The following is a 27,651-nucleotide window of genomic DNA, read 5'->3' on the forward strand; positions in this document are numbered from 1 at the left end:
TATCCAGGAAAACAGGTGGGTTTTTGTGCCTATCCACACCTCAGGGGCAGCTATACACTATATTGTTCCTTTCCAGGGGGACCTTGGCAGCTTGCTGCTATGTATCTTGATGGAGTCTATTCCTAATAAAGATGCTGTGAACACTGTTGAAATAACAACTAATTATTTAGAATAATACATAAATGTAGTCAGTAAAGTAGTGGTAGGGTTTGAGAGGACTGAATCCTATTTTGAAAAGTTCTTCTATGGGTAAAAAGCTATCAAACAGCATCAGATGCTTTCGTGAAAGGAAGACTCAATTGATGCAGCAAACATCATTGTTGTCTTAAGAAACTGCACAGCCACTCCAACCTTCAGCAGTCACCACCCTGATCAGTTAACAACTATCAACATTGAGGAAGCATCCTCCATGAGCCAAAAGATGGCTCACTGCAGGTTCAGATAATTGTTAGCATCTTGTAGCAATACATTATTTGTAAGTTACAGTATCTACTTTTTTTGACATGCTATTGTATGCTTAATAGACTACAGTATAGTCTAAGCATCACTTTATTTTTTTATTTTTTGAGGGTTTTGTTCTAGTGCCCAGACTGGAATGCAGAGGTGCCATCTCAGCTCACTGCAACCTCTGCCTCCTGGGTTTGAGTGATCCTCCTGCCTCAGCCTCCTGAATAGCTGGGATTATAGGCATGCACCATCATGCCTAGCTAATTTTTTTTTTTTTTTTTTTTGAAATGGAGTCTCACTCTGCCACCCAGACTGGAGTGCAATGGCGTGATCTTGGCTCACTGCAACCTACACCTCCTAGGTTCAAGCAATTCTTCTGTCTCAGCCTCCTGAGTAGCTGGGATTATAGGTGTACACCGCCAAGCTCAGCTAATATTTCTTTCTTTTTTTTTTTTTTTTGTATTTTAGTAAAGACAGGGTTTCACTATGTTGCCCAGGCTGGTCTCGAACTTCCGAGCTCAACTGATCCACCTGCGTCAGCCTCCCAAAGTCCTGGGATTACAGGCATAAGCTACCCGCACCTGGCCAGCATAATTGTTATTTGCACTGGGAAACCAAAAAATTTGTGAGACTCACTTTATTATGATAATTGCTTAATTGTGTTGGTCTGGAACTGAACATGCAATATCTCTGAGATATGTCTACATATTTGTGATCAATATATTCTATTGTACACCTTTTTTAACTTGTTACATTTTGCCAATTATTCTATACCCATAAGCACAAATTTACTTCATTTTAAAAGCACAGGCTGGGCACAGTGGCTCACACCTATATTCCCAACACTTTGGGAGACCAAGGCAGGCCGATCACCTGAGGTCAGGAGTTCGAGACCAGCCTGGCCAACATGGTGAAACCCCAACTCTACTAAAAATACAAAAATTAGCCAGGCCAAGGTCACGCCACTGCACTCCAGCCTGGGTGACAGAGCAAGACTCCGACTCAAAAAAAAAAAGCACACCATTCCATTATATATAAAATACATATTATATTATTAATATATAACATATGCCATGCTTTACTAATAAGTAACATTTGGTTGTTTTTAATCTTTTGCTATTTAGCATTATACCACAATGTAATAATCCTATACATGCTTGTTTATGTCTATTGTCAGTAGTATATCTGGAGTGTAAGTTCCTAGAGTTTTTTTTTAATTTTCACAGATATGGTCAGATTGCTCTCTTGTTTTGTTTTGTTTTTGAGACAGAGTTCCAATCTTGTTGCCAGGCTGGAGTGCAAGGCATGATCTCTGCTCACTGCAACCTCAACCTCCCAGGTTCAAGCAATTCTCCTGCCTCAGCATCCCAAGTAGCTGGGATTATAGGCGTGTACCACCACACTCAGCTAATCTTGTATTTTTTTAGTAGAGACGGGTTTCACCATGTTGGTCAGGCTGGTCTCGATCTCCTGACCTCAAGTGATCCACCCACCTCAGCCTCCTAAAGTGCTGGGATTACAGGCATGAGCCACCATGCCCAGCCCAGATTGCTCTCTTAAAAGGTCATACTAATTTATACTTTTAAACAAAGAGAGTATCTGTTGCTGCATATCCTTACCAACACAATCACTTATTAAAATTTTAATGATAACCAATGTGATATCAAATCTTGGTAGCTGCACAAAGAACATCGGAGATCTGAGGACAATTCCCCTTGTGTAATCTTCAGAGTACTACTGATCAGTGCATGTGTGAGAAAACTAGCTACGGCCAGAGAAAAAAGCACCTGAAAGTATTAGAACAGTGGCCAGGGCTCACAAAAGGCCAGAAAGAGTGCTTGTTCCCACACCTCAAAATCTGTAGGGCACTACATGTGGTACAAAGAAAGGTCTTTCCTTGGTAATGTGGAATCATTAGCCCTAGACTAAAAGCTCAGATCCCACTTGACAAATTCTGTAAGCAAGATCCAAAGGGATCAAACCAAGTCTATGTACATAACAGCATCTTAGAATAAAGCTCAACAATATTTATTGAAATATAAAAATATTTAGCACCCAAAAAAGTAAAACAGTATCTGTTTTCTGATCAGAAGCTACCTAATATGCTGACAAACAGGAAAACACAACCCACAGAGAAGAGAAAGATCAGCTTAACCCAAACCAGAACGGACTCAGATGTTATAATTAGCAGAGAACATTAAAATGGATTAACTGTATTCCATATGTTAAAAAAGTTATCTAGACTTAGAAGATAGAAAAAAAGACCCAAACTGAACTAGAGATGAAAAGTACATCGTGTAGGATGAAAAAACAGTGTGGGGGATTAACAGCAGGTAAGGTACAAGAGAAAAGAGAACAAACTAGTAAACTTGAAGAAATAGACACTACCCAAAACAAAACACTGAGAAAAAGGCAGCACTGGTTTTTTGTTTTGTTTTGTTTTTTGCTGTCCCTTGCTCATGCTTTTGCTATTTTGCACTTTTGGACATTTGTACTTGCTATTACATCTAACTAGGATCACACGATTTGCCCCCTCAGGTCTTTGCCCAAGTCTTGTCAGAGATGCCCATCTTGACCACCTATCCCTCTTATCCTGCTTTATTTTTATTTTTCCTCAGCACCACCTGATAGATGTACTTATTTATCTGTCTCCCCCAAGATAAGATTCCCTGGACAGTCATGGGCAGGGATTTTTGTTTTGTGTATTGTTGTAACCCCAGTGTCTACAAATTTTGCCTGGTCTGTAGCAGATGCTCAAAATATGTATTCAAAGAATAAACTGCGTGAACATGATTGTGAAAGAATACAATTATATTTCTGGTATGAGTACCTCAATAGATGACTGATGACAGTGGAGGATGGAATATGAGATACCTATGGAACACCCAAGTGGAAATAATGGACACTCATTCGTGCAACAAGTATTTACTTAGCAACTAACGTGCTAGGCATCTTAAGTATGAGTGGGGACAAAACTCAAAAAGCAAACTGGAACCCTACCTTCAAGGAGCTTACTTTCTAGAAAGGGAGACAATAAGAGTAATAAGTAAGCGAAATATATAATAGATTAGAAAGTAATCATGCTATCATGGAAAAGAAGTAGGGGAATTAAGAGTCAGGAAAAACGGAGAGTGAGTTGCAATTTTAAATAAGGTGGTTAAGGTAGACTCTTGAGAAGTTACATGGGTCTGATGAGCAGAGGAGAGGTGTTTATCTGTTTAGCTGGCAATAATCTGCCCCAAAGTTTTTGGGATCAAATGAGATATGTAAAAGGTCTAGCAATTAAAAAATTTTAAACTACGTCCCTACCCTACACTGCTGTGAGGCTTCAGTTAGTCTGAAACACACAAATTTTAAAAATAAGCAGAATAAGTTTGTGAGTAGGTTTTCCTTTTTTAAAGAAATCCTTTTAAGAAGGAAAAAAGTTTCCCTTCTTTGTTGCTTTGTTGTAACTAATGACTTCTAAGTCATTATCCACAAAATTATAGGAAAAGTAGAATAGGTAGAAGATCCTATTAGGTCAATAAAAAAGATGGCCTTTCAATACTTACCAAAACTCAAGTCAAGTGTGATGGTATGTCTGTAGTCCCAGCAACTTGGGAGGCTGAAGTGGGAGCATCGCTTGAGGCCAGGAGTTCAAGACCAACCTAGGCAGCATAGCAAAATAAATTTCAAACTTCTTGAGTTTTGATGCATCATGGATAATCTATCATCAGAAGAAACTCAACTGAGAGCTCGCCAGATTACTGATGAGTCTCTGGAAAGTACAAGGAGAATCCTGGGTTTAGCCAGTGAGTCTCAGGATGTAGGAATCAAGACCATCACTATGCTGGATGAACAAGGGGAACAACTAAACCGCATAGAAGAAGGCTTGGACCAAATAAATAAAGACATGAGAGAAGCAGAGAAGACTTTAACAGAACTCAGCAAATGCTGTGGCCTTTGTGTCTGCCCATGTAATAGAACAAAGAACTTTGAGTCTGGCAAGGCTTATAAGACAACATGGGGAGATTGCGGAGAAAACTCACCTAGCAATGTAATATCTAAACAGCCAAGCCGGGTGACAAATGATCAGCCTCAGCAACCAGTAACAGGAGCAGCCAGTGGTGGATACGTTAAACGCATAACTAATGATGCCAGAGATGATGATCCTGGGAAATGTAAAAGACATGGCTCTGAACATAGGCAATGAGATTGATGCTCAAAATCCACGAATAAAACGAATCACAGACAAGGTTGACACCAACAAAGATCGTATTGACATTGCCAATGCCAGAGCAAAGAAACTCATTGACAGCTAAAGCTACTGCTGTACTTCTTTATCATTTATTCACTTCCATTGCTCTTCCTCAAAAGTTGTTACCTTTTCAGAGTTTAAATTTTTGGTTCCACACACTTCTAATTGGGAGATAATGGGCCAGAGCAGTTACAGCCCTCCTGCTTTTTTTCTGTTGGGGGCCGACTGCTGCTTGGCCTTCCTTCTAGTATTTTCTTCCTTAGTTCATACTCTTAGGTTGATTTTCATACATCATGTATAGTGTTTTCATCCTCCTCATGTACTTCAGCGGGTTCTTTTGCTTTCAAGATTTGGAAGCATTGCCAAAGACAGCCATGAAGAAGGAAGCTGTAGAGGTGTTTTGTTTGTTTGTTTGTTTTTGTTGTTCGTTTTTTTTGCTTTTGTGGTAGAGGGAGGGGCAAGAGATAAGAGGTTGTCACCTCAGTAAAACCCTTCAGGCCACTAAGCAAAAAGTTGCATAGCCACAGTGAAAATCTAGTTGGATATAGTTTTTAAGTTGCAGTTATTGCCAATTTCGGCTAATGCTTGGTTTTGGAGCTCTTATATACAATATTTTCGTTAGGAATCACAGTTTTGCAACCTCTACTCCAAAGAGAAAAATAGAATGAGTTTTCTTAAAGTGAGCTTAATTTCTGAACTCTTAGTGATTCATATATGTACATAAATCTGTGATCCCATTTCTTATTGCACCACTCAGGAACCCTTTGTATAAATTAGTGGCTTTTTATTTCACATTATTAGTAGTATAATGGTTACATTATAGGCCTATTAACTTGATACACTGTCATTAGCCTTTGAAGAAAAAATATGTAAATATATGTGTAACATAAGAATTACTCTCTAAAACAGGGCTTAAAATTTTTGGGAAAAGTTTGACAAAGTATACCACGTGAATTCAGATTTACCCGAATGGTAGGAATTATGTTTTGTTAGGACAAAGGAAACTCATTTTGATCTCAGATAGAAAAACAGATTGCATTGAGTTTTACGTAGCTTTAGACTTTAAAAAAAGTTAGAATGTTTTCTGTGTTACTAAAAGTGATTTGAAAAAATTATGCCTCTGGTGTAATAATTATAGATTACACACTGTCTTTCTCTTACCCTTGTGTATTGAACTATGTCCATAATGAAGTTGATGTGAATCCTGAACAGTGTTATGAAAATCTGATTGCTATTTGTCACATTTATTTTAAAATATCAGCATCTGAACACTTCAAAGCTGTCAGTGTGGATTGGTTTGACCATTATTCACCGCTTAATCCTTACAATTAAATTTTGTAACTAACTAATGAAAAAAAAATGCATTTGGATAGGACAGGGGGAGGGGTGCAAGGTGTTTATGTTTTACATGAAGTGGTACAATGTTAGCTCGAAGGAGACCGTGAAAAAATAAAGATGTATATGAACAGTCCTTACAGCAATCGCATTATTAATTCAAAGAAGTATAGCTAAGTAAATGCCAATTGGTTAACTTAAAATGAAATTCAGAACAATAGGAAGGAGGTAGAGTTAACAAGAAATTTTGAAAATATTTCCAACTGAAAGATAATGAAAATACAACATACCAAAATTTGTAGGATGCAGCCAAAGTAGTGCTACAGGAAAAGTTAAAGCTTTAAAGGTTTATGCTAGAAACTAACTAAGACAGCCAGGCGGGGTGGCTCACGCCTGTAATCCCAGCAGTTTGGGAGGCTGAGGTGGGTGGATCACCTGAAGTCAGGAGTTTGAGACCAACCTGGCTAGCATGGTGAAACTCCATCTCTACTAAAAATACAAAAATTAGCCAGGTGCAGTGGCACATGCCTGTAGTCCCAGCTACTCAGGAGGCTGAGGCAAGAGAATCACTTGAACCTGGGAGGCGGAAGCTGCTGTCAGCTAAGATCATGCCGCTTTACTCCAGCCTGGGCAAAAGAGGGAGACTCAATCTCAAAATAAAAAAAAAAAAGAAAAGAAAAACTAACAAAGACTAAAATATCAATGACCTTAGGTTCTATCAGAAGAAGGTAGAGAAAGAAGAGCAAAGTAAATCCAAATTTAGTAGAAGCCAATGAAATGGGAAAAAGAGAAACTAAGAAAATATTCCAACAAATGTGATGAATGAAATGGACAAATTCCTTGAATAAGTGGATCTGGTACTATTTACAACTTAGGGTAAACTAATTTCAAATTCTACTTCCAGGCCTTTGAAAAAAAACCCAGAGCAGTAAAAAAAAGCTCAGAAAATGTTATTTAAAAAGAAAAAAATATTGTCTACAAAAATTAAAAAGTGCCTGGGGATAAACTAAACAAAGATAGAAGCTCTTTATGGTGAGAAATATAAAACTTTATTCAGAGATTTTTTTAAAAAAGCTTTAGGCCGGGCACAGTGGCTCACGCCTATAATCCCAGCACTCTGGGAGGCCAAGGCAGGTGGATCACGAGGTCAAGAGATCAAGACCATCCTGGTCAACAAGGTGAAACCCCGTCTCTACTAAAAAATACAAAAATTAGCTGTGCATGGTGGCGCACGCCTGTAGTCCCAGCTACTTGGGAGGCTGAGGCAGAATTGCTTGAACCCAGGAGGCGGAGATTGCGGTGAGCCAAGATCGCGCCATTGCACTCCAGCCTGGGTAACAAGAGCGAAACTCCGTCTCGAAAAAAAAAAAAAAACTTTAGAGTTATATTCTTGAACAGGAAGTGAGCTTGATATTGTAAAGATAACAATTCTTCCCAAATTGATCTATGATTTCAATGCAATTATAATCAAAATTTCAAAAGGGTAACAAAATGTTACAGAGGATGCTATCATGGAAGAACAAAGGGCCAAGTATAGTTGACATACTCCTGAAGAACAAGATGTCAAAGACTGCTGTCAAAACTTTGATTATCTTGATTGTGATTATGGTTTCACAAGTGTATGAATATCAAATTGTACACTTTATATGCAAATTTTTGTATGTCATTTAGACCCAGGTAAAGCTGTTTAAAAAAAAAAAAGCAAAACAAGCCTGAGCAACATAGTGAGACCTTGTCTCTACTAAAATAAAAAATAAAAAATTAGCTGGGTGTGGTGGCACAAGATGTGGGCCCAGCTACTTGGGAAACTGAGGCAGGAGGACTGCTTGAGGCCAGGAAGCTGAAGCTGCAGTGAGCAGTGATCACGCCACTACATTCCAGCCTGGGCGACAGAGCAAGACCCTGTTTCAAAAAATGTATTAAGCTGGATGTGGTGGCTCATGCCTGTAATCCCAACACTTTGGGAGGCCAAGGCAGGTGGATTGCTTGAGTTCAGGACTTTGAGACTAGCCTAGGTGACTTGGCAAAATGTCAGCTCTACAAAAATTTTAAAAATTAGCTGGGTGTGGTGGTGTACACCTGTAGCCTCAGCTACTCAGGAGGCTGAGGTGGGAGGATTGCTTGACTCCAGGAAGTCAGGGCTGCAGTGAGCTGTAATTGCATCACTGCTCTCCTGCTGGGGCAATAGAGCAAGCCCCCAACTCAAAAAAAAAAAAAAAAAGTTATTTAGCAATATGCATACAGATGGAAAAGATAAAAAGCAAAGGAATGATTAACTCAACATTCAAAACAGTAATTATTGGGAATTAGGGAAAGGGAGGATATGTGCCAGTGGGGAAGGGGCACATAGGGAGCTTGTCATGTTCTAGTACAGGCAGTATTCTATTTCTGAAACAGAATGCTGTGTGTATTACTATCATTCTTTTAACTATACGTGTATTTCATACAACCTTTTGTATATATGATAAATTTCACAATTTTGAAAAAACGAGTCTCTAAAGAGGAACACGAATCAACCATTAGCTAAACCATACTCATTATTTTGAGACAGGCCTCCTCACACCCTTTCAACAGCACCTGATGGCTATGATTAAGATCTTTCCTGCTGATTTAAAAATGGCAAAACTCTTCCTCTGTTTGAGACAGATGGGTTTTCAATTTATTTTTTTCCCAGAGACAGGGTCTCACACTGTCACCCAGGCTGGAGTGCAGTGGCACAATCTTGGCCTCTGCCTCCTGGGTTCAAGTGTTCCTCCCACTTCAGCCTCCCAGGGGCTACAGGGCTAATTATTATATTTTTCGTAGAGACAGGGTTTCACCATGTTGGCCAGGCTGGTATGGAACTCCGGGGCTCAGATGATCCACCCACCTCAATTTACCAAAGTGTTGCGATTACAGGTGTGAGCCACCACACCCAGCCTGTTATCAATTTCAAACAAGAAAAGTAAAGATCAAACATAAAGCTATTGCTTACTACCCTAATCTGGTAGATTTCTGTGCTTGTTAATAACTAAATAATCAACTTGTCCTCTCACAACCACCTTGAGGTGCAGGGGCACAGAGTAATTAGTAGTGAGTTAGTACCTAGCACTAGAATAGAATTATCTTCCTTGCACACTTTTTCTACGAGGATGATAGTAGTTTCTCCCTTCAAAGCACTGATAATAGACTTATTTTCTGCCTTCCACTTTTGCTTACTTGGTTACTGTCCATCAAACTATTAGAACAGTAAATATGGCCAGGTGCGGTGGCTCACACCTGTAAACGAAGCACTTTGGGAGGCCCAGGCAGGAGGATCGCTTGAGCCCAGTGGGGGCAGGCTGCAGTGAGCCGTGATGGCACCACTGCACTCCTGCCTCAGCTACCAAGAGAGATACTGTCTCAAAAATAAAAAAAAAATAATAAAATAGTAAATATACTGCGGTTGTCTCCACCTCACTTCACCTGACACTATTTTGCTGTAATGGTCTTGGAATCTTGATCAGACCACCGCCCAGAGTAAGCAGGGAACTCAGGCTTCCAACCTAATTTAAGAGCCCAACAATTTTAGGTTTCAGCTGGAAAGGACAGGCGCTGTGCTTCAGGCCTGGTTCTTGCCAACTACCCAGCTATTTTGGATGAGCTGCACATCTTGTCCATAACTTCCTCCCTAAGTTTTTAATCAAGAGATCTTCCAGGAATGTGGTGCCTGCTTCACCTTCCACAGCAGCTGCGCAAAACATACACTTTGATGTGTGTGTGTGTGTTTTACTTTAGCTTTTGCTACTTAGCCTGGACTCCCCTTGTAAAGCCTTTTAAACACTAGTTTATTGAGAGTTTGTATTATCCTTTCTTATTCTGAGACAGCGTCTCGCTCTGTGGCCCAGGCTGGAGTGTAGTGGTGCTATCTTGGCTCACTGCAGTCTCCCCTCTCTCGGGCTCAACTAAATCTTCCTCCTCAGCCTCCCAAGTAGCTGGGACCACAGGGGCAGGCCACCAAGTCTGGCCTAATTTTTGTGTAGAGACGAGGTCTTGCTATGTTGCCCAGGATAGTCTGGAACTCTATTATCTTTGTCTTAATCTGGTGAAGGCGCACCCCCGTCCTCATTGACTGGAGTAGGGAAATACACATTTTAAAGGCCTTAAATTTCCTATAGAAGGCTCTAGAACGCACCGCGCTATGCTGAACGTAGTAGTAAGACCACCGCCACGCCCTTGAGGAAACAAGGTCACGCCCCTCGGCGGGCCAGTAGATCGGGTCTTTAAGCCCGCCGCCGCCTTCCCGCCTACCTCCGGGCGCGCACTTCCGGTCGCGAGGGCGCTCGGGAGCGCGCCCCGCGAGCCTCCACCAACCAGCGGCTCCGCCGGCAGGAGAGCGTGCGCGCGCGCACGTTGTGCGCAGGTTCGAATCTCCGCCGCTTCGCGGTGGCTTCTCAACGTCCGGGCAGTATCTCTGCGGCTGCAAGGGCTGCGCGTGCGAGCTGCCTCCCGGCCGGAGCCCCAACCCTAGCCGGAGCACGAGCTGCCCCGCCCCCTCCAGCGTTCTGTCGCCTCCTCGCCCGACTTCGGCCTGTCCCTCCCTCACGCGCTCAGTCCTCGCTCTTCGCCCCCACAGCTATCGGCGATCGGTCTCCCGCTCCCGGCGGGCTCCGCCCGAGCCTCTGGGCCCATGGCCAAGCGGCGTGCGGCCGAGCCGGTGACGTTCCACGTGCCTTGGAAGCGGCTCCTGCTCTGCGACTTCCCTGAGCAGCCGCCGCAACCGCCTCTCTGGATCCGGCCGCCCGGGACCGCGCATCCTGGGCAGCCCCTCGGCGGACCCGAACAGCACCGAAAGCGCAAAAGCGACGCAGGGACCATGGCAGAGCCCTCAGCATCGCCCAGCAAGCGCAGCAAGCGCCGCGACAGCGGGGACAACAGCGCCCCGGGAGGCCAGGAGCAAGAGGACCGAGGCCTGGAGACCGGCGAGCCACCGCTGCTGCTGCCGCCGCCGCCTCTACGGCGGGGGCCAGGGGAGGAGCTCCAGGGCGCCCGGCCCCCGAGGGGCGGTGGCGACGACGGGGCGGGGCGCGCAGGGCCCCCGCGGGGAGACTGGGGGGTCGCACCGCGCCAGGTAGGGGCTCGGGGCAGGTGGGCTGAGGGGCTCCGGGGCTCGCCTTTTCTTCCCCACACTCAAAGCGCCCCGGGTCCCACTTATGACTTGTATTGGTTAAGACGCCTGCAGAGGCGAAAAGAAAAGGTCACTGCTCCTGGAGAGGACGCCGACCCCCAGGAGACACGCCCCGGGATTCCGAGGGGTAGAAAGCACTGGGCTCTTCTAGCGGGAAACGAAGCGTGGTCGGGAGCAGTAGAAGTGGCCTTGCGGCGTCAGCGCCGCGCTCTGTAAGAGGGAAGCGGGACCGTGGGTCGTGGCAGGCTGTGAGCTTGGTGAGGACGCTGACCGTGAAGTGATAGGTTCAGCCAAACGACAAACGACAGTCAAAGGAGTAGCGGGCCTTCGTGGGTTTAACGATGATTTGTCTAGAATTCGGGATAGAATTCTTTTTCTAGAGGGAGAGGAATGTGGTAGCCGTCGATTAATAGGACGTCCTACAGGCTGGTACAGCTCTTCTGGACAAAAGAATGGACCGCCATAACTTGGGCAAAGCTTTTTTTAACTCATAGTGTTATCTGACCCTAGGCAAAAGTTCTGTTGAAAACTAATTTGGGGGCGGGGTGTGGTGTCTCACGCCTGTAATCCCAGCACTTTGGGGAGGACACGGCGGGCGGATCACCTGAGGTCGGGAGTTCGAGACAAGCCTACCCAACAGGGTGAAACCCCAGTCTGTACTAAAAATACAAAATTACCTGGGTGTGGTGGTACATGCCTGTAATCGCAGCTACTCAGGAGGCTGAGGCATGATAATCGCTTTAACCTGGGAGGCGGAGGTTGCAGTGAGCTGAGATGGGGCCACTGCACTCCAGCCTGGCCAACAGAGTAACTGTCAAAAAAAAGAAAAATTAATTTGGGCCTTAAGGTAAGGTGTATATGAGAATCACTGGGGGGTTCCTATTCAAGAAATGAGCCTGCCTCATCTCTGCACCTAAGAATCCTGAGAAGATCTAGGCATGCCTCGATTTGTGTAGATCTCTGCTGCCCAGCCTTTAGCCAGTAAGAACACTTGAAATGTGACTAGTTCAAATGGAAATTTGCTCTAAGTATAAAATATACACGGAATTTCGTGGATTTAATAAGAAATACAGGAAGATAAGATAGCTCAAAATTTTAAATAGATTACACATGAAGTAATGAAATAACTTGGATATATTGAAAATATATTAAAATTAATACCAGAAGTTTCCTTTACTTTTTAAATTTTAAATTATGTTTTTGGAGCGTTGTATATTTATTGGACAGCTTTGGTCTAGACTTAGGAATTCACACTGGTTTTCCACAGTCCTGGAATGACTTACCAGGGGACTTGGGAGATGAAGAACCAAGTACAGGTTTCTCAGAATTCCCCAAATTCTCTTCAGCTACTATCTGATAGCATCCACCCAATGTTTTTTGGGTTTTTTTGTTTGTTTTTTCAAATTTTCTTAAGTATCTTATATGTCAGAGTTTTCAAATGCCTTTCCAAAAAAAATAATAAATGAAAGTTCTTAGACATGACTTGTTCTTGTGAAAAATCCAATAAAACAACGAGAGTTTTATAGTTGAGAAAGATTTTTTTTGGCCTATGATTGAATCATGAGCCTTATTTAAACTTTTTCTTCAGATTGCTCTCAGATACTTAAAATCAACTGAAAATGGATAGTCTTCTAAACCTATTGGATATGGTAATGGGGCTGTGTAGTTTGAAAACTTTTTGAAAGCTCTTCAGAGCGTTTTTAGTACTCCACCCATGCATAGGCCTGTCTTTCCTACCAGAATACACTGACTACGGTATGCCACACAATTGATAAGAGGGAAATATGGTAATGACAGTAGGCAAAGAGTGAGAGTTCTCTAGTAGTCTGACAGATGATGCTCGCTTAGAGTCTGAGACTCAACTGTCTCTTCTCCCACAGCAGTGACTAGATCTGGTAGCTCTCTACTTCATATAGTCGCTGCAAGCACATGACACAGAAAAAGGTTGGCTCCAGGGGTTCCTTCTTCACCACGGCTAGTCCCCCTGTCTCTTGTTTTGTTTTGTTTTTTAAAGGGTCTTGGGGGTTTTGCTCCTATGCCCAGGCTGGAGTGCAGTGGCATGATCTTGGGTCACTGCAGCCTTAGCCTCCTGAGTAGTTGGGACTACAGGCACACACTACCACACTGGACTGTTTGTGTTTTGTTTTTTTTCTGTACGGATGGAGTTTCACCATGTTACCCAGGCTGGGCTCAAGGGATCTTCCCGCTTCTGCCTACCAGATTGCTGGGATTATAGGCATGAGCCACCGTCAGGCCCTCTTTTATTTTGAGGAAAGCCCAGTAACACTCTTGTTTGTTCTTTTTGTTAGATTTGTTCTGGAGCCACTTCTCTTTGGCAAACATGCTCTCTCCAGCTTCCGTTTTTCCTTTCTGCCTCCAAAGACACAGGCCTTTTGTTTTAAGGAATTTATACCTGATTACCAAGGGAAAATTGAATATAACAAAAGCAGAGAAGTAAACAGTTCAATATAGTAAATGCCTGGTTTCTTTTGTGCTCAGAATAGGGCTTAAGTCCCAGCCCTCACCCTTGGGACCTCATTTAGGATATACTACCTCAAATACCTTTTTTCTACATTGAGGATGCAATCTAGGCAGAATAATGTTACATCATTTCTATCCTGGAACTTCAGGGTATTTCCTAAGTTGTTTCAGATGTTTTTTGACTAGAGAAATAAAATCAGGTATTCATTAAATATTCATTTATTTTTTTCTTTTTTCTTTTGAAATGGTGACAGGGTTTCACCATATTGGTCAGGCTGGTCTCAAACTCCTGACCTCAGATGATCCACCTGCCTCGGCCTCCCAAAGTGCTGGGATTACAAGCGTGAGCCACCACGCCCAGCCTCATGTATTTTTTTCATGTTAGTGTCACTATACAGATTCATTGCTCTGTCAGTGTTGACTCTTACTGTTAGTTTTTGTTTGTTTTGTTTAATAAATTGAGACAGAGTCTTGCTATGTTGCTAGGGCTGGTCTCAAACTCTAGGGCTCAAGCAATCCTTCTGCCTCCCAAAGTGCTGGGATTACAGATGTAATCATGCCCAGCCACTGTTAGATATTCTTAACGGAAAGTAAGCAGAAGTATTCTACTAAGGAGACAATGATTAATGATTCATAGGCTTATTGGGATATAATACCTAGCAATATTAGCAATTACTATGCTAAGCCTTAATTTTTAAAACAGTTCTCCATTTTATCGATGAGGTCAAGATCAGAGTTAGTGGGCGGTGGAGTTATCTTGCAAAGCCAGGTCTGTCTGGTGGCAAAGTTTGTGCCTTTAGTCACCAGGTTTTACTAACATAATTAAAAGACCTTTTTTTGGTCTATGTTTATAAGTGGATAATTTGTACAGTAGATTTTTCAAAAGGCAGAGAACTAGAACCTTGTTTTTAACCACATTTTCTTATTAAAGTGAAATTTTTCTTTGACTTATTACGTGTTTATTCCAATATTAAAAATTCCCAGGGCCGGGCGCGGTGGCTCACACCTGTAATCCCAGCACTTTGGGAGGCCGAGGCGGGTGGATCACAAGGTCAAGAGATCGAGACCATCCTGGTCAACATGGTGAAACCCCGTCTCTACTAAAAATACAAAAAATTAGCTGGGCATGGTGGCGCGTGCCTGTAATACCAGCTACTCAGGAGGCTGAGGCAGGACAATTGCCTGAACCCAGGAGGCGGAGGTCGCGGTGAGCCAAGATTACGCCATTGCACTCCAGTCTGGGTAACAAGAACGAAACTCCATCTCAAAAAAAAAAAAAAATTCCCCCAAAACTTAATTCTTTAAGGCTCAGCATTGAAGACAATGAACTTCCTGATGAGACTTTCTTACAGACCTGTGTGTCCAGCACAGTAGCCACTAGGTCACGTGGCTATTGAGCATTGATTTTTTTATCTTTAATAAAATGATGATCAGTTTAAGATTTTCTTGCTATTCATCTTGTTTATAGCCTAATACTTTTTGGAAGGTTTCAAAATATTTTGGCCTATGTAAAGTAAATCTCTTAAAACACTGAACCTTAAGAACAAGATCAAAAGTAAATTATAAGGAGTGTGTGTGTGTTTGTATTTTTAAAATAAATTTTTATTTTCCTCACTAAAAGATAAAAAATTTTAAACTGTTTTTAGATAATTTTCTTTCAGTGAAAAATGAGAGAAAATTATGGAAAATTCCTTTAAATTTAAATACTTTCACAAATCATAAATATTAAAATGCACAGATTTGATTGAGTACATGAAGTACTTAGATGAGACAAAAATGTATATTTGTTAAAAATACAAAATAGAAAACTACAAAATCTTATATGAGTTTGCTTTTCAAACAAATTTGTTTTCTGAAAAAAGTTAATTTTTTCTAATCTACTTTCATCTCTCTTTTTTTTTTCTCTCTAAAGCACAATGAAGAATTTTGGCAGTATAATACCTTCCAATACTGGAGGAATCCTTTGCCACCTATTGATCTGGCAGACATTGAAGATTTAAATGAAGACACCCTGACAGAAGCAACACTTCAGGGCAAGAATGAAGGGTCTGAGGTTGACATGGAGTCTTGACGTAAGGAGCTGAAGCAGTAGGATTGACTGATTTGAGGAGATGTCTCTAAATTAATTAATGTATTCTTAAGGGAAAAGTTATTTTCCATACTTGAAGTTATATTTCCAAACCTGAGAAATAAAGAAAGACTGTTCTGACAATAAATACCTACAGTTACTACTGAACCTCTTAGTAAGGATTTGTCAAGGATAGAGTATAGTTGTAGGGGAAGTATTTTATGTATGCATTCTTAGAGAAAAAAGCTTTGTTTAAATGTTAGAATTGAAAGTACTGATGAAAATAAATTCTAGCAGTTTTAGAAATAGGTGGGAAACACTCCAATATTCCTCCTATCTGCACCAAAAAGTTTATTTGTAGTACATAAAATGAATATTGTTTTATAATAACTGTTGTTAATAAAGTACTTTCTAATACATTCTATTGACTCTGTTAGTTGAACAAATAGCTGACTTGAACATCTATGCAAACTTAAGATGGGAGATTGTTTAAAAAGCTATTTTAAAAGAGCTTTCTAAATGTTAAGTAGTGAGAATTCAGCTTGGGTAGCATGTTTGCATACCTTCCAATATTTGATCTTTGTTAAGCTCTACTATGGGCAACTGAAGATTGATAAAGAACAATGAAAACTGAGTTGATGCCTGCTTCCCACTCTTTTCCCAGGATTAGAGGAAAGAAATGTATTATATGATCAGCTTCTTGGTTTTGAATTGTTTCAAGGCACGGTTTTATTCCTTATTACTTTAGACCTGTAGTTCTCAACACTGACAGCACTTTAAAAATCTTTGCCTGAGCCTCTCTTCAGAGATTCTCAATTAATAGTTCTGAGGTGGGTCTTGGATATAACTATTTTTTTAAGCACCAGTCCTCTTTCCCTCCATCCCTCTAATGTGCAGACAGGGTTGAGAACCACTAGACTAATGGTTATTTTTCCTGTTTAAAGGAGATAACTAATTTGAGCTGAAGCAGTGCTTCTTGATTAGCTTTGTTTTTGTTTTCCTCTGTTGGTGGCTTTGTTACAACTGAATTCTTGGGTTGTTATTACTATTTCATTGTTAAAGAAATAAAGTAAGCAATTTGTGTTTGAGTTATGTGAGTATAGTGATTTAGTTAATTAACTTTTGTACTGCATCTAGAATGTTGGCTTTGTAATTGAATAACTGGTTCTTGTTTGTGTTTTTTGTTGTTGATTACATTAGATCCAAAATTCAAGAAAAGTGGTATATGCCAATGAGAGGGAAAGAGAAAAACTTGATTTTTTGTGTGTACTGAAGAATTGAAGAATGGATTGACATTAATAAAAATGCTTTAGAACAGAAGGCAAACCGTATAGCATTGTGGTCAGACATGGTTCAAAGTCTTGTACTGCCACTTCTTGTACTGTAACTTTAAGCCAGTTACTTTTCATCTCCAAGCTTCAGATTTCTCACCTGTAAAATGAGAAATAATAAATAGTATCTACCTCAGAGAGACTGTTTATTGTCAAGCAATGTTATAAGTACTTGCATCATCTTGTTTAATTCTGATAACCTTAAGGTAGGTTTTAAAAAATCATTAGAATAAACATGCTTCCTATAATTAAAGTTTTTAACTACCTCTAGAAGTTTCAGGATAGAAATTGGAATTGAAACTTTCAGCTTATGATATTTTCAACTTATGATGAGTTTATCAGGACATAACCCCATGGTTAGTACTGAATTTGTATTGCTTTCACACTTCGGTAAAGCCAAAAAATCCTGTCAAATCATCAAGTCAGGGGCAATCTATATACAGAAGAGAGAAAGAGTTAAAATAATTCCGTCCTTTGAGGAAGTTGTTTACTAAGTAAACTTGAAGTAACAGCAAAATTTCATTGTGGGTAAATTGAGGTAAAATGTAGGTTTTTAGAGGTTTTATAACCTTTCACCCCAATTCCCTAATGTAACATCTTAAATTACCACAGTACAATTATGAAAAATTAACTGATAAAATTCTCTTATGCTATTATGAGGACATGGAATGGATATATGTCAAAAACCTAAAGTTATAAAATCTATAGATTTTACTCAACTTTTACCATTGTTCCATTCTGTTTCTAGCCCAGCATCCAATTCAGGTTCACATGTTATATTTAGTTAGAATATCTTCTTAGTTGTCTTTAAAAAAATTCAGAATTTCTTTACTTTTCATGATCTGGGTACTTTTTGAAGAGCACTGCTCAGGTGTTTCATAGGATGGCCCTTGATTTTGGTTCATCTGATGTTTCTTAACAATATGCCTTCTTGGTAAGAACTCCATGTAAGTGATGTTGATATATCGGTGCATCATGTTAACAGGCACAAGAATGTCAGCTTGTTTCATCAGTAAGCATAACATTGATTACTTGGTTAAGATAGTGTCTACCAGATATCTCTTTTATAAAGTTACTGTTTTCCCTTTTGTAATTAATTATTACCTCCTGGGAAAATACTTTGAAAAAGTAAATATTCCATTTCTTATTCCATCTCTCCCCACAAATTTTAGGATTGATGAGTCTTGCCTTACTGCTGTGCTGCATGTCAAATGGTAATTTTCTTTTTTCTTTTTTCTTTTTTTTTTTTCCATTTAGATAAATAGCTTACTTGGCCGGGCATGGTAGCTCACACCTGTAATCCCAGCACTTTGGGAGGCTGAGGTGGGCAGATCACAAGGTCAGGAGTTCAAGACCACCCTGGCCAACATAGTGAAACCTCATCTCTACTAAAAATATAAAAATTAGCTGGTGTGGTGGCAGGCACCTGTAATCCCAGCTACTCGGGATGCTGAGGCAGGAGAATTGCTTGAACCCAGGAGGCAGAGGTTATAGTGAGCCAAGATAGTTACTGCACTCCAGCCTGGGTGACAGAGCAAGACTGTCTCGGGGGGCGAGGGGGAAGGAAAAATAGCTTACTTAAAAGGTATTTAACTACCCGATAGATCTCTATAGTGCTTTCTCTTCTTACCTCTTTTGGCTGATTACTCTCAAATCTTTTCATAGAATGATAATTTTGTAATATTCTTGTCTATAGGAGTATAGAAAGATACTATTCTTGCTTGGTGATAAAAATTTTTGACTTTTCAGGGGTACATATGCAGGATGTACAGGTTTGTTACATAGGTAAACATGTGTCATAGGGGTTTGTTGTACAGAATATTTCATCACCCAGGTATTAAGCCTAGTATCCAGGAGCTGGAGGCTATTAACAAACTAATACAGGAACAGAAAACCAAACACAGCTAAATGATGAGAACACATGGATACAGAGAGGAACAACACACAGAGGCTTATTGAAGGGTGGAGGGTGGGAGGAGGGAGAGAATCAGGAAAAATTTTCTATTTTTATCATGCCTTCTATATTAATTGGAATTCTGTAAAGCGGTGGTCCATAACCTTTCTGACACCAGAGACCAGTTTTATGGAAGACAATTTTTCCACAGACCTGGGGGTGGGGGATGGTTTTGGTATGATTCAAGTGTGTTATATTTATTGTGCCCTTTATTATTATATTGTAATATATAATGAAACATACAGCTCACTAAAACATAGAATCATTGGGAGCCCTGAGCTTGTTTTCTTCCAACTAGGTGGTCCTGTTTTGGGGTGATGGGAGACAGTGGCAGATCATCAGGCATTAGATTTTCATAAGGAGCCTGCAACCTAGATCCCTTGCATGCACAGTTCACAATAGGGTTTGCAATCCTATGAGAATGTAATGCTGCTGCTAATCTAAATCTAAATCTATCACCTGAGCTGAAGCAGAGCTCAGATGATAATGGAAATGATGGAGAGCAGCTGTAAATACAGATGAAGCTTTGCTCACTTGCCCACCACTCACCTCCTGCTGTGCAACCCGGTTCCTAACAGGCCATGGACTTGTAGTGGTCTGTGGCCCAGGGCCTGGGGACCCCTGCCGTAAAGCAAGAGCTTTCCTTTTACCCCATTTCTTTATTCAGGTATTTATTGATAACAATATAGACTAATGTGCAATAATTTATTCTGAGTTATCCATTGCTATCATTTTGTGACACAGATACCAGATTTAGCTGTAGAAGGCCCTTCAAGTTGACTCTTGTTTCTCCTTGCCTCCCTTTTCAGTATGTTTTATTATATATTATGTGAATACTGGTTAACATTGAGACTTCAATGTTTACATGTTGTATAGCTGGAAATCAATGTTGGCTGTGCAACACTGTCATTCACTAAACAATTTGAGCCTTGGAATTCTCAGAAAATGGGGACACTGATACCATCTCGGGAGCAGAATGGAGATGGAATGACATGATGGCTGTAGGGAACTCATAGTGGACACTAAATAACATTTCAGGCCCCCTTTTCATCTCTATAGTACTTGGAATGTATGTTTTTGCTATATTTCTGACAGATACATGATGACAGATAACTATTAGTTATGTCTGGCAATACCTGAAGTGAACTGAGGCAAACATTCTGATGAAGGTCACTTTTTTTTTTTTTTTTTTTTTTTTTTTTTTTTTGAGATAGAGTCTCACTCTGTAGCCCAGGCTGGAGTGCAGTGGCGTGATCTGCAACCTCCACCTCCCAGGTCTTGGTTCAAGCAATTCTCCTACCTCAGCCTCCCAAGTAGCTGGGATTACAGGTATGAGCCACCATGCCCAGCTAATAAGGTCACTTTTAAAGAAGTTTAGCTATTGGAATCTCTTGAGTCCACGGACCTAAACAATAATACTCTAGCAATTCATATGTATTGATTGTTGTGTCTTTCTGATGTGACCCTGTGGTGAGAATCCTAAGATGGTCCCTAAGATTCCGATTCCCCGGTGTAACATCCAATTATTTCATCAAAAGAAAAAAAAAAAAAGAAAAAATACTAGTTGAGGCATTACTGTGAAGAATTTTGCAGATGTAATTAAGGTCCCTGATACTGTTTGGATCTGTGTCCCCACCCAAATCTCATGTTGAAATATAATCCCCAATGCTGGAGGTGGGGCTTGGTGGGAGGTAATTAAATCATGGGGGTGGTTTCTCATGGTTTGACACCATCCCCCTTGGAGCTGTCGTCGTCATGGTGAGTTTTCATAGATCTGATTGTGTGTGGCACCTCCTCCCACTTCCTCCTGCTCCTGCCGTGTGAAGTGACTCACTCCCCCTTTGCCTTCCACCATGATTATAAGTTTCCTGAGGCCTCCCCAGAAACAGAAGCCACTATGCTTCCTGTACAGCCTGTGAATCTGTGAGCCAATTAAACCTCTTTTCCTTATAAATTACCCAGTCTCAGGTATTTCTTTATAGCAGTTCAAGAATGGAATAATTACAGTCCCAAACTAGTTGATCTTAAGATAAGGAGATTATCCAGGTGGGTCTAATCTAATCACATGAGCCCTTTCAATAAGGCTGGAATGGTCAGAGACAGGAATACAAAGAGAGGCAAAGTGTACAAGGGATTTGATGTAAAAGTAATTCCCAGGTCGGGCACGGTGGTTCACGCCTGTAATCCCAGCACTTTGGGAGTCTGAGGCAGGCGGATCACGAGGTCAGGAGATCGAGACCAACCTGGCCAACATGGTGAAACACTGTCTCAAAAAAAAAAAAAAGTAATTCCCCTGCTGGCTTTGAAGATGGAAGGAGCCGGGGCAAAAACCTAAGAGTGACTTCTAGGAGCTGAGAGAGTCCTAAACCAGTCAGCAAAGAAACAGGGACTTCAGCCCTACAATTTCAAAGATCTAGATTCAGTCAATAAACTGAATGAACTTGAAAGTGTATTCTTCCCAAGAGGCTCCAGAAAAGAACACAAACTAACTGGTGCCTTAATTTCAACTTTGTGGGTTTGTTTTTTTTTCCCCTTAAGAGCCAGAATCTGAACAACTCAAGGGAAATCAAAAACAAAAACAGTCTCACTCTGTTACCTAGGCTTGACTGCAGTGGTGCTATCATAACTCACTGCAGTCTGGAACTCCTGGGCTCAAGCCATCCTTCTGCCTCAGCCTCCTGAGTAGCCATACTCAGGACCTCAGGTATGCACCACCATGCCCAACTAATTTTTTTTTTTGTAGATAGGCCCAGGCTGGTCTCAAAGGCCTGACCTCAAGTAATCCTCCTGCCTCAGCCTCCCAAAACACTGAGATTACAGGCATAAACCACTGAACCCAGCCTATCTTTGTGATCTTTGAACTAGTAATTCTGCACCTAAAAATATATGCTAAATAATCAGAAAACAAGAGCAAATTTATGTCACAGTGTTATATGTAACAGTAATCTATTAGAAGTAAACAAAAAATAGCTGGGCATGGTGGCTCATGCCTATAATCCCAGCAATTTGGGAGGCCAGGGTGGGACAGTTGCTTGAGCCCAGGAGTTTGAGACCAGCCTGAGCAACATAGGAAACATCTCTACAGAGCTGGGTGTGGTGGCACATACCTGTGCTCCCAGCTACTGGGGAGGCTGAGGTGGGAGGATCACTTGGGCCAGAAGGTCAGGAATGCAGTGAGCTGTGATTGTGCCATAGCACTCCAGCCTGGGTTACAAAGTGAGTCCATGTCTCAAAAAAAAAAAAACAAAAAAAAAAACTGTTTTAAGAGAATGAATGCATAATTAAAATACATAAAGTGGAATGTAATGAAATGATAAGATGGTGTTTTGAAAAATTTTAATGGTATAGAAAATGCTTAAAAATAAGTGTGAAAAAAGGACTTTCAGAGTTGATCAAGTAAGTTACTATACCCCATGTGTCTCTCTAATGACAGGTAAAAGCAGCCAGGCACAGGGCTCACACCTGTAATCTCAGCACTTTGGGAGGCCAAGGTAGGTGGATCACTTGAGGTCAGGAATTCAAGACTAGCCTGGCCAACATGGTGAAACTCTGTCTCTACTAAAGTTACAAAAATTAGCCAGGTGTTGTAGTGCAACTTGTGATCCCAGCTACTTGGAAGGCTGAGGCACGAGAATCGCTTGATCCCAGGAGGCAGAGGTTGCAGTGAGCTGAGATCGGGCCACTGCACTCCAGCCTGGGCGGCAGAGCAAGACTCTGTCTCAGAAAAAAAAACAAACACACAAATAAAAGCTCTGGTTAGACTAGACCTGTAGTCTCTGAAAAGTAAATGAAAGCATACTGGATTAGGAACGGAAGTTGAACTGGGCAAAGAAACTCATGTAAAGTTGAGTTTTCTGGTTTCGTTTTTTCCTGTCTCTCCAAGCTCTGAACCAAAAGTGAACGCCTACCAGAACTGCAGTATGAACAGCAGAAATTGATTTTAAAAACCTATCTTTTTTTTTTTTTTGAGACGCAGTTTTGCTCTTTTTTGCCCAGGCCGGAGTGCAGTGGCATGATCTCAGCTCACTGCAACCTCCACCTCCCAGGTGTAAGCAATTCTGCCTTAGCCTCCCAAGTAGCTGTCAATACAGGCGCACGCCACCATGCCCGGCTAATTTTGTATTTTTAGTAGAGACGGGGTTTCACCGTGTTGACCAGGCTGGTCTCAAACTCCTGACCTTAGGGGATCTGCCTGCCTCAGCCTCCTAAAGTGCTGGGATTACAGGCGTGAGCCACCACGCCCAGCCAAAAACCTAACTTTTTTGGTCAGGAGACCAAGAAAGGGGTAACTACTTTGAGCAAGACAGCAGGAGGAATTCTGGAGAGGAGAGGAGTGGATTAGAGATCCCATGATTCTGTTATAAACTGGTAAACGAGGTACAGATACAGGAGACAGATTGAAAGCCACCTAGCGAAGGCTTTGAGAACTAAACCAAAGTATAATCTGCTGTCCAAGCTCCATACTAACATCCGTGTGATACATGTATGGGACAGTCCCAAGGCAGCATAGCCACAGCTTTGAAAACTTAAGTGACGTTAGAACCATGTTCGCAGAAGAACAGACAGAACTTAAGCCTGAACCTAACTGAGTTGATTACTCATTTAAAAATCAATATTCTCCAGAGGATTTTAATAAGATCCAGATTCTCACAACATAATATTCAAAATGTCCAGGACAATTTGACCAGTTTTCAAGGGAAAAGACAATCAACAGATGCCAACCCCAAGATGACACAAATGTTAGAATTATCAAGATTTTAAAGCTATTATAATGCATAAAAAATAAACTTAATGAAAAGATAAAATTTTTCAGAAAAATCAACTATAAGAAACAATCAAGTGGAAATTTTAGAAGAAAAAATTACAGTATATAAAATAAAAGATTCAGTACATGTGCTAAGTAGCAGAATTGAGAAGACAGAGGATATTAGTGAACTTGAAGATAGCCCAATAGAAATTATGTCATTTGACTGGTTATATACCCAAAGGATTATAAATCATTCTATTATAAAGACACATGCACACATATGTTTATTGCGGCACTGTTTACAATAGCAAAGACTTGGAACCAAACCAAATGCCCATCAATGATAGACTGGATAAAGAAAATGTGGCACATATACATCATGGAATACTATGCAGCCATAAAAAAGGATAAGGTCATGTCCTTTGCAAGGACATAGATGAAGCTAGAAACCATCATTCTCTGCAAACTAATACAAGAACAGAACACCAAACACTGCATGTTCTCACTCATAAGTGGGAGTTGAACAATGCACATGGACATAGAGAGGGAAACATCACACACCAGGGCCTGTTGCGGGGTGGGCGGTAGGGGAGCGATAGCACTGGGAGAAATATCTAATGTAGATGACGGGGTGATGAATGCAGCAGACCACAATGGCACATATATAACTATGTTACAATGTGCACATTCTGTACATGTACCCCAGAACTTAAAGTATAATTTAAAAAAAAGAAATTATACCATTTGAAAAACAGGAAGAAAAAATATTTAAAAAAGAACAGAGCCTCATCAACCTTTAAGACAATATCAAAATGTACAGTCATGTCATTGGTGTTCCAGATATTACAAATAACTTTATTCCTATAAATTTGAGTACTTAGATCAAGTGGACAAATTTCTTTAAAGGGATAAACTGCCAAGACTTATTAAAGAAGCAAATAGATAACCTGAACAGTCCTATGTTTATTTTAAAAATTGAATTCATAGCTTAAAATGTTCCAATAGTAAAACTCCAGACTCGTATAATTTCACTGGAAAATTTTACCAAACATTTAAGGAAGAAATAAATATACTATTTCTCAGAAAAATAGTAGGAAATACTTTCCAGTTTACTTTGGGAAACCAGCATTACTTTGATACCAAAACCAGACAAACCTATTACAAGAAAAAGAAAGCTAGAGATCAATACCCCTCATGAACATAAACACAAAGATCTTCTACAAAACAGTGAAAAATGTAACAATATATTGAAAGGACAGCATATAAAAATATATGTATATCTCTCTGGACTACTAGAATAAGTGTAATACATATAAACATTATTATTGTGTCCTTATAATAAGCTAACACTGTTTTTGTTTGCCTATTCATTTTATTTTTTAGTCCAAGATTTTATTACACCTGGACATTTTATTAGAATATTTCTAAGGTTTAATGAGTATTTTGAACACTTAGAATTTTAAAAATAGTATTGCTTTTAATATTTAGAATTTTTAAAATAGTATTGCTTTCCATCTAATAGCTCATATTTTTAATCAACTCATTAAAATATGTTGGCTTGCCCTTTAGATGAAAGATGGTAATTATCAGAATTACAGAGGGCATTAATACATAATTCTGTAATGCTTATTAAAATTTGAAGACAATATTTTTATTTTTATTAACATGATAGGTTTTTAAATTTCAGCTTGTAAAACAGCAGGTGCAAAAGTGTGGGTGAATTCAATAGTGTCTAAAAGCATTCCCACTCTAAGCTTTCCGGGCATTATTTGATTGCTGTGTTCCATTGTTAAACAAGCAGCTGTAAAGTCTAGCAGGCAAAGTTGTTAACCTAGTACATAACTCTTTATCTGTATGTAAGTAATCCATTGATTCAATTTTTATATAATGAATACTGCTTTTATGATTATTCAAATGATATGTGCTCATTGTGGAAATTTACAAAGGCACAAAAAGACAGAAAAAATCAAAATCTCATTTCCCAGAGAAAACAACAGTTAATATTTTGGCTTATTGTTTCTTACTTATAGTTATACACATATATTTGAATTCATCATTATTTCTTTGTTTAATCAAAGTAACATATGGACATGGCCAAAACTATAATTTTTTTTCCAAATTTACATGGTTTTTAGAACACTTTTGTTTTTCTTCAACTTTTTTTTAGACTCAGGGGCTACATGTGCAAGTTACCTGGGTATATCGCATAATGCTGAGGTTTGGGGGTGCAAATAAGCCCATCACTCAGGTACTGAGCATAGAACCCAATAGTCATTCAACTTTTGCCCCTTGCCCACCCTTTCCCCCAGAAGACCTCAGTTTCTATTGTGTCATCTTTATATCCATAAGTACCCAATGTTTAGCTCCCACTTATAAGTGAGCAATCTAATACTCATGCTTCATTCATATTTTCCGTCAAGTTTTCGGGTGTTTTAAAGGGAAATGTGTTTTGGCATACTTAATCTTTAGAAGACATTGAATATTACCAAGTACTTACTTAGAATAAATTAAATCTACTATGATTGTGATTATGGTTGAATGTAACACATGAGTGATGTTTCCTGCCAGGAAAACTGCTCTAGAAGCCTTCTTATGACTTGGCATCACTGAGTGACATTTGGTCCAATGAGGCCATAGTTATGGTTATATGATGGCCATTTTCTGAGGGCTAGTTTGTTTTATAGCACCATCAGTACTCCACAGTAATGGAGTCATAGGTGGAGGGTAACACTTCATTAACAGCAAAGATGAGCTTTAAAAAAATTATCTTACACTTAATGACCAGCAATTAAAATAATAAAACAAGATCCATAGCAAAATTGTGCACAGGTCAGAGAAAATGTGACAAAGAAAATTCTCTATTTATTTTGTTTTATTTTTGTTTTTCTTTACTCTTTTGTCCCCATCGTTAAGCATTTTTTTCTATTTATTTTTTGTTTTTCTATTATTTATTTATTGTTTTTCTTTTTTCTATTTATTTGTTTTTTTTGTTTGTTTTTCTAGAAAATTCTCATAATATTTTGTGAAAAGAACAAATAGAAATATATCTGGTCAAGTTTGACTTTTCTCTAGAATTTTGCAAATCCTAGAACCATGCATATATCAGTATAACATGTTGATGGGTTAAAAACAAAAATGAATATGAATCATCCATATTAATATATAATTGTGCAGTTGTCAGCAAGCACATGTTCTCAGATAATTACCTAATAGGGTTATATTGTCTGTCTTTCTGGTGGTTGGGACATCCTTAAGGGTGAGGATTCAGTCTCCTGATCACCCAATTCTATGAATCTCTGGCTGTCATTCTAGAAAAAAATCATTCCTTTTTTTCTTGGAGAAATAAGCCAATTAAAACAAAGAAAAAAGAAAAAGTCATTCTTGAAATACAGAAAAATCATTCTTAAAATCAATAACTTGATTTGACTTTTTTTTTCTTTTTTGAGATGGAGTTTAGCTCTTGTTGCCCAGGCTGGAGTGCAATGGTGCCACCTCGTCTCACCGAAACCTCCGCCTCCTGGGTTCAAGCGATTCTCCTGCCTTGGCCTCCCGAGGAGCTGGGATTACAGGCATGCACCACCACACCCGGCTAATTTTTTATATTTTTAGAGACTGGGTTTCTCCATGTTGGTCAGGCTGGTCTCAAACTCCTGACTTCGGGTGATCTACCCACCTTGGCCTCCCAAAGTGCTGGGGTTACAGGCGTGAGCCACGGTGCCCCACCCATTTTTTACTAAGACAAATCTTTCCAATCTTTCTTGGTTTCTCTTGACCTCTGTGACATGTGTCCAAGTAGAAATTCTCCCCCGTACCTCCCCAACCTTGGTTTTAGAGAATGCTGCCCTCCCTTCTTTTCTCTCTGATCACTTTTCTGCCTCCTACCATTTCTATAACTTAAATGAGGT

At 40.1% G+C, this 27,651-nt stretch overlaps 1 protein-coding gene and 1 pseudogene across 1 annotated transcript; both read left to right on the forward strand.

The window, feature by feature from the left end:
* The first annotated feature begins 2,094 nt into the window (after positions 1-2,094).
* Positions 2,095-6,389, forward strand: LOC105718474 (synaptosomal-associated protein 23-like; annotated as a pseudogene).
* A 3,983-nt stretch (positions 6,390-10,372) lies between these two features.
* On the forward strand, positions 10,373-17,045 carry CUNH9orf40 (chromosome unknown C9orf40 homolog). Its single transcript, XM_012454166.2, has 2 exons — positions 10,373-11,108; positions 15,559-17,045. Exons 1-2 carry the CDS (start codon positions 10,668-10,670, stop codon positions 15,715-15,717), a joined length of 600 nt encoding a protein of 199 aa, XP_012309589.1. The 5' UTR covers positions 10,373-10,667; the 3' UTR covers positions 15,718-17,045.
* The last annotated feature ends 10,606 nt before the right edge of the window (positions 17,046-27,651 follow it).

Source organism: Aotus nancymaae, unplaced genomic scaffold (assembly GCF_030222135.1).
Source record: "Aotus nancymaae isolate 86718 unplaced genomic scaffold, 86718_ANA_hifiasm-v0.15.2.pri h1tg000041l, whole genome shotgun sequence".
Classification (NCBI taxonomy): domain Eukaryota; kingdom Metazoa; phylum Chordata; class Mammalia; order Primates; family Aotidae; genus Aotus; species Aotus nancymaae.

Excerpts from the sequence above, each read along its gene's own strand:
- CUNH9orf40 (XM_012454166.2), top strand. The coding sequence starts at position 10,668 with ATGGCCAAGCGGCGTGCGGCCGAGCCGGTGACGTTCCACGTGCCTTGG. Across the intron at positions 11,109-15,558 it reads GGGGGGTCGCACCGCGCCAG|CACAATGAAGAATTTTGGCA; the intron begins GTAGGGGCTCGG and ends TTCTCTCTAAAG.